This window comes from Syngnathus acus, chromosome 1, assembly GCF_901709675.1.
Source record: "Syngnathus acus chromosome 1, fSynAcu1.2, whole genome shotgun sequence".
Classification (NCBI taxonomy): domain Eukaryota; kingdom Metazoa; phylum Chordata; class Actinopteri; order Syngnathiformes; family Syngnathidae; genus Syngnathus; species Syngnathus acus.
Genome location: NC_051087.1, coordinates 2,049,490 through 2,056,664, shown reverse-complemented (window position 1 = coordinate 2,056,664; position 7,175 = coordinate 2,049,490). Strand labels below are relative to the sequence as shown.

The following is a 7,175-nucleotide window of genomic DNA, read 5'->3' as shown; positions in this document are numbered from 1 at the left end:
TTAAATAAATAAAGAAAAGAATATATTTTTTAAAAAAAAATCTGTAAATAGGTGAATCAGCGTGTGCCAAATCGTGAGTATGTGGGGGTCCACTGAAAACTTAACTCGCCCAATAAATACATTTTAAATATCTAAATAAATAAATAAACACAAGACCAACAAGGTGTGGTGACTTGTTGATTTTTATTGTGGTGCTGGTCACCAATCGCGCCTTGGATTAGGAAATCATCTCAACAGCAACAACTCGTAAAAACAAAAAAAAAAATGCTATCCATCACTTAACACATTTTGTTACAAAATAAGAAATATTTGTTGTTTTAATTACACGAACATTGATGAGAGAAAAAAAGTAACAAAAAATTGGAGGGAAAAAAGATTCTAGATGTCTTCTGTCTCACATTCAGGTCGTAAGTCTGTCACAATGCAAATCATACATTCATTTCTCCTTCCAACACAGAAAAGTGGGGGTTAAACACATCATTCCGTAAAAATCCTTGACACTCAACAGAACAAGAAGCATTTTTGTCCTATGTACAATAGTGTTAAACTGTAAATTGAGTGCGATTTAAAAAAAGGCACAGGTTTCCCTTTTTTCCTTCTTTCTTTTGTTTCTTAAATACAATGTAAACATCTCGCCCTCGTCATCAAAACGCATGCATTTATTTATCAACATCTTACAAAAAAAAGAAGTTTGCGTTTTTGTTGTTGGTTTTTTTTTTACACAAAAGTACTTAAATATTATTTTCCACCAAAATATAGTTCTCTCAAAAATACTTTCATTCAACCATATTTAGCGTGGGTTCCTTACAAAGGACAAACAAATAGGCGGGATTTGGGTTAGCTTGGGGATGCTCCCTTCCTTTTTTTTTTTTTTCTTTTTTTAAAATACAGTGGAACCTTTTCTTTGGCTTTTTATTCTCAATTTCTTTCAGATTTCAAACATTTACAGTTATAGTACCTAGCGACTCAAGCTAACGTCACCTTGTTTACAATTCACTCGAGGTGGGTTGGTTTTGTAATGCGAGGCTACGATCCAATCTTGCTAGCATTTTTAAAACCGCAACTGTTTCTCATAATCATAAAATGCCACAAGGGTCCGACTGTCTTCCTGTTTCCTCACATTGGATGACTTCAAAATTTGATTAGTCTCACATTTCACAATATTCCTAAATAGGGCATAGCTAATTCTGCCCTATCAATCCTGCCTAGCAACAAGCAAGACCTATTTCTTTCTTACGGGGCCAAAAAAGCCAGTTGAAATTTCGGCAGGATGGGGGTTCCACTGTATTCAAAATGAGCGCCGTCAAGAAGGAATATCCCGATTCCTTAATAGGCTATATCGAAATTGCCCGAGGACAGCGCCCGCTAGCTGTTTCTCAACCATACGTCCTTTGTGCAAAAAAATGAAGCAAATAGGATATGGCTAGTCCAGCAACCAACACTCACATACAGTTTTCACACTGTCAAATTTGGGAAAGTAGTAGTTGGGGGGGGGTCGTGGGGGGTTGCGCTGTTAACGCTTCTCAGTAGCATCACGGTTTTTGGGAAATATACGTAAAGTCCACAAGTGTACAAAATCATACCATGACCGCCCAACTTTACAATAGCTCTCGCTAGTTAGTAGCTGTACATTAAGCACTGCAGATTAAGTCTCCTTGTAAATCAACTGTACAGTGTGTTTTGCGTGCGTGTGTGTTCTCGCTATTCAATGAAAAGCATCAATGTCCACATTTTGTGAGTTCTAACCCCAAGCACAAGTAATAACAGTCGGGTTTTTTTTTTTTTTTGTGGGAGGAATCAAATTAAAAAAAGAAACTAATTATGGATTCATGTTTAAATTCAATTTAAGGCGTTAATATTAGTACTAATAAGTAATGTGCTTATAATTCTAAAAATCAAAATTGCATACAGTTGTTTTTGCTACAATTCTTTTGAGGACTCTTAACTAAAAAAAAAAAAATTTGGTGGGGCTCTAGATAACTCACAAAATTGGGACATCATTGTAGTTGGAGGGTGATTGCGCAAGCATTGTTCATTTAAGGTCACTATACAAATCTTTCGCCCGGCGTGGGTAACAAATGAAGCACCTTAATGAGCGGATTGTTCGGAAAAAAAATAAAATAGACAACTCTTATAAAATGCTTTATTAATTGTGGGAAGAGTCGGGTCACAAAGGGCTGGCTTTGCTTGTGAGTAAAAACAGACGGCAACCGGACTGCTGCTCTGGATAGAACACAAACGAGCGACTCCCATTACCGCCCAGCCGGCCAATTCATTAGTGGCATTTTGTAGTTTTGTTTCTTTTTTTTTTTTTACAAACTGAATCACTCAAAATTCTTGTCTTGATTGTACACCCTCCGTTTACCTTTTTGCATATTTACTTTGCATCGTTTCACTGCACATCTGAACTGCAAAAATGAGCCCAAAATCATTCAAAACAGCCTTCTCCAAATCTTCAACTCGAGTCATGTGATTGGATATTTTTCCAAAACATTGACGTTTTCCCTTCTCTCCCTCCTGCATATTCAAACACATCAAAATTCATGAATCATTTTGGAATTTTCTAACACCAATTGAATTGGAGAGTGAGCTCACGGTGAAGCATGTAAATATGTTATACTTGTACTGTAGCCCTTGGAATATATTCTACTAGACCTTTGGCCGTATAGTCAAGCGTGATTTTTTTTTTTTTGTATTTTCCTGCCCCGTTGTCCTGCTGTAGATGCGCTGCAAAGCAATGTCTATTAGCATAGTATATACTGTATATTGATTTATGGATGTGAAAGACTGCATAAGCCACACTTAATTTGAGTGATTTTGTTTTTTTTTTAGAGGGGGGGGGATTTTTAGTGCATCTGTGTCATGTGTTAGTGTGAATGTAGCACTAGCACATCCTAGGAAATGTATGGCTTTATCTCCATTGAAAAGATAGTGTCTTTGGGGTGCAAAAAGGGTTATGGGAGGGAGGGGGCAGCATGGCAGAGGGAGTATGTTCCCGACTCCGACCCGACAATTCCGGTTCTTTATTTTCCTCCAGCGCGTTCCGGTGCCGCGCTATGGGTGCTCGCTCGCTCGCGGCGCTTCCCCACCTTGCCGTTGCTCCGAGTTCTCGGTCAAGCGTTTTTGAAGGTTTTTGTTGTTGTTGAGTTTTTTGCCCCCTGTCACTTCTTGTGGAAGTAGATGGTGTGGGTGAGGCCCGACTCCACCTTTGGTATCTGGTCGCTGATGATCTCCACCAGCATGTCGGGGAACGCCACTTTCAGGGCCTGCGACTCGCGGAAGGTGTAGAAGCAGAAGTCCAGCAGGTTGGCCACCAGCTGCCGCAAAAACAAAACAAAAGGGAGGGGGAAAAACTTTTTAATTCCATACAGATGAATTTCATTCAGTTTTTTTTATTTATATATTAAATATATTATTATGGTATTAAATATAAATATATTTATTTATATATCTTCATTTTTATTTTTTGTAGGCACAGATGATTCTGCTTTTATGCAGAACACCCAAAACGGACTTTGACTGTACCCTTGTTTATGCAGCGGAATGGACTTTGACCCATTTCCAGTTCGATTTACCTCACCACAAGGGGGCACTTTGGATTTCAGCATCTATGATGCATTAACCCCATTCATCCACTCATTAATGTTGGTGAATTTTGGCAAGCGTGGCGCATTACGGTGACCACAGCTCATTGTGATCCAGAAAACTGTCAGTTGGCATCGATCACCCTTCTGTTCTGGTCTGATTGGGATGCAGTAATCCCTATTTGGAGCTACTGCATCAGCCAACCGCTAAGTATGATCCAAATCCACTCTGCTGCTATTCCAGAAAGCAAAAAAAAGTCAGATGATAATCAGTTGGCCAAAGTTGCCAGCTAACACCTCCCTGCATGCTGCCAAAGGAGGGGCGGTACCATTTGAGGTGGCGGCTGGCGAGGGCGGGGTGGGGGGGGGGATACTTACACCATGCATGGCGTCCAGTAGCTTGGTGAGCTGGAAGAAACGCTGCCAGGTCTGGCCGGAGTTGTTGGTGGCTTTGCCCACAGAGCGGCGGAGCTCCTTGATGTAATTAACTCGCATCTCCTCAAACACCGCCTGGCTCTTCAGACCCTCTTTGGGAACTGCGAAAAAAGCGAGCAGACAACCGGGATGCTTTTAAGTCTAAAATAGAATCGCAAATAGTATTTTTTTTTAAAAAAAAATGACTTTTTGAAATTCAGCAACGGTTTGAAGAGCAAGCAGTGTCGATGGAACGGCTCACCCGTCGGCCACTTTCTGTCAGTTAGCATCGCGTCTGTTTCGAGAAATGTCCGAGGTCAATGTCTCGCGCTTGCGTATTCGTACGATCATTTTCGCCTCTTTCTGCATAAATGAGCAAATATCTCGAGGCACGGCGCACACCAAGAAGATCCAAAACCAGATTGGTGCAGGGAGCCTGCGAGTCGGGCAGTACTAATTTCATGGCTGACATGATGAGAATTTGCTAATACCCAAAAGATGTGTTTAGACCTTTTGTTGTTGTTTTTTTGCTCTCTCTCTCTCTCTTCCTGTTGACCTACATATGCCCTGAATAGAAACTGACCTGGCATTTCGGAGCAGTACAGAGGATACAATCCCCCAAACAGATCATATCACCATAATTGTTTTCAGAGATGTTTTTTTTTTGCTGCAGGTAACGCAGCCTATTCGAAAAGCATGAAACTTTATTTAAAAGTCACTCCGTAGTGACCCCCTAGGAAAACTTTGAAGATATCACAAGAATCCTTACAAAATGCTCCGAGTCCGGAACATTTCAAGCGTTGACTCATTTGCGGTATCATATCTGTACAGAGGTGAGGCGAAAGCGCTCGCCTCGCCGATACCCAACCAGGGTCATCGGACACCGCGGGCTGGCTTGAAACCTAAGCCCAAGGTCAGAGCGCATTAGCAGCTCCTCTCTCGTCCTTTTTATCCCCTCGCGCTTTGGTCGCTTCCAAGCCAGAGGCGCTCATCGTACGGCGACGAGCTCTGACAACTACTACGTAAACACTCCCCTCCCTTTCAGCCAGCTTGCTCTCTGAATGGCTGCGACCGACGCAAAAGTCGCCTAGGAGATGGCGCGCTGGCTTGTGAAAATGACTCACAAGCACTTCCCCCCCACCGGGGCTTCCAAATGCTACAGTCGCACTTTCAATTGAACCTTACCCCCGACCACTTCATTCTTGAATATGACACGTCGAAGTCGATTAGGATCAGTCGGAAACTCACCTAAGCCTGACTCGAAAGCTCGCTCGAACTTGAATCCTGATCTTACACTATTTGGTACCCTGCTCTAGCCAAAACTAAAGTGGCGTCCAAAATGGTGCTGTGCATTGGGGATCTTTTGTGCGCAGCCTTCCTTTCCTAAATGACGTAGAAGTCGAGAAAGAGGAAAATTGCAGGTCTTGGCAGTGCGCGGTGGCAAAGGTCCAGGCAAGCAGCGAGCACCGGAGAGAAAGGCCACGGCAACAGAAGGCCCGCCGCTGACCCCCCTTCGACTCTCCTTTTGTCTTTGTTTTTCCAAGATTGCTTCCCTTTTTGTCCTTAAATGTCCCCTCGGCTCAGATCGGAAGAGTAAGTCTAACAAAATATATCCATTCTACTTCTTGATCCAAACTTGAGTTTGGTAGCTTCTTTACTCATTGGTGTTCTCTCAAAATACATTTTGTCCAATCAGAAGGTCTGGAAAAATCTGTGTCATCTAACTTTTCGGTGCATGCCGCCATCTCCATAAATATTTCCACTGATTGGCACCGGTCTTGGTGGTTCAAAGACGTCTAGCCAGCCTGCAGACTTCTCAAACTTTGCCACCGCGCCGCTTAATCTCGCCGGCTTCTCGTTCCACCACCGCCAGCATGTAAAATGCATGAAGTGCACATCCCCAGTTGGCTTTTGAGTTATTTCGCAGTGTTTAATAGCCGCTGAAGGCTGCGAGCGGTCTGTAGAGGTGACTGCTGAGGAATTCACTCTCTCTGTCCGTCTTACTTGTGCTAAGAAGCAGCAGGACCTTCATGGAGAGGAACTCGTCGTAGGTGAGCTGCAGTCGAACAAACTCCTGGCTCACTTGCCTCATGCCCAGACAAAGGCTGTACATGGCCGACTGTTGCATCCGCTCCCTGGAAATGGGCGAGAAGGACGATCATGGGTTTGGAAATTCTCATCTTTGTGATCATTGTCCTAAAACATCAGTGTCAAACTAAAGGCCCGGGGGCCAGATACGGCCCGTCACATCATTTGATGTGGCCCGTGAAGACAAATTTTGCATCGACTTTGTTTTTGCTAGCAACTTCTATTACCTTTCATCTTTTTAAACTATTTCAGTTTTTACTCGTCTATGATTTCAAAACTAGTTATTCATCAGTTTGTGTCGTGTAGCCTATACCGTCAATAATATAAGGCGTTGACAGTCATAATGGGGAAACTAAGACTATAATGCGGCCCGCGACAAAAATGAGTTTGACACCCCTGTCCGATAATCGACAATATCCGGCAAAGCCAGAAATTAGCTTCCATATCACCTACTCGTTGAAGATGAGGTCCGGGGCGAAGTAGAGCAGCTGTCCGTTGGTGTGTTTGTAGGAGCGCCAACCGAGACAAAAAGAGGACAGACACATCCACGAGTACTGGATCAACGTAATTTGGTCCTCGATGGGCAGGCCCCGAAAACCTGCGGAAAAAAAAAAACACAGCGTCAGTTCTGTTATCACCACTGCTCATTTATAATCCGCACGTCAGAGCGCATCTTCCGGTAATGTGAAAAAAAATAATAATATCCCGGCGAGGATTCCAGTTATGATGCCGCGCGAGGGCCCTCCCGAAATAGAAGCAGGAATGGGAACGGTGCCAAACTCTCAATCAATGCCTGGCGAGGAGCTCCGCATGCGCCACATAACACAAAAAACGCCAAGTGAGGACAGACAAGCGACTTATCCGCCAGGCGCTGGGACTATTTGCGTCTGCGGGGATGTCGCCTTGTTCCTTTTCAAACGAGGCGCTGGCATTCTGTAATACGATACCCCCGTGCCTCAACTTGAGAGCTCCATTGGCACACTTGTAACTCAAAACACTTGGAAAGCATTTTCTTCCACCATTGAAGTGAACCCAAATGCCAAATCTTGATTCTTTTTTTTTTTCTTCTTATCTTCGATTTGACCGGCA

At 43.2% G+C, this 7,175-nt stretch overlaps 1 protein-coding gene across 1 annotated transcript in view; it reads right to left on the bottom strand.

The window, feature by feature from the left end:
* Positions 1–168: 168 nt before the first annotated feature.
* The window catches only part of nr3c2 (nuclear receptor subfamily 3, group C, member 2), a 36,319-nt gene continuing 29,312 nt past the window's right edge, over positions 169–7,175 (bottom strand). Inside the window, exons 6-9 of the mRNA XM_037256661.1 lie at positions 6,540–6,684; positions 6,003–6,133; positions 3,963–4,120; positions 169–3,317 (exon numbers count right to left, since the gene is read on the bottom strand). Of these exons, the coding sequence (XP_037112556.1) occupies positions 3,162–3,317; positions 3,963–4,120; positions 6,003–6,133; positions 6,540–6,684 (590 nt within the window). The 3' untranslated portion in view covers positions 169–3,161. The remainder of the gene's footprint in view (positions 3,318–3,962; positions 4,121–6,002; positions 6,134–6,539; positions 6,685–7,175) is intronic.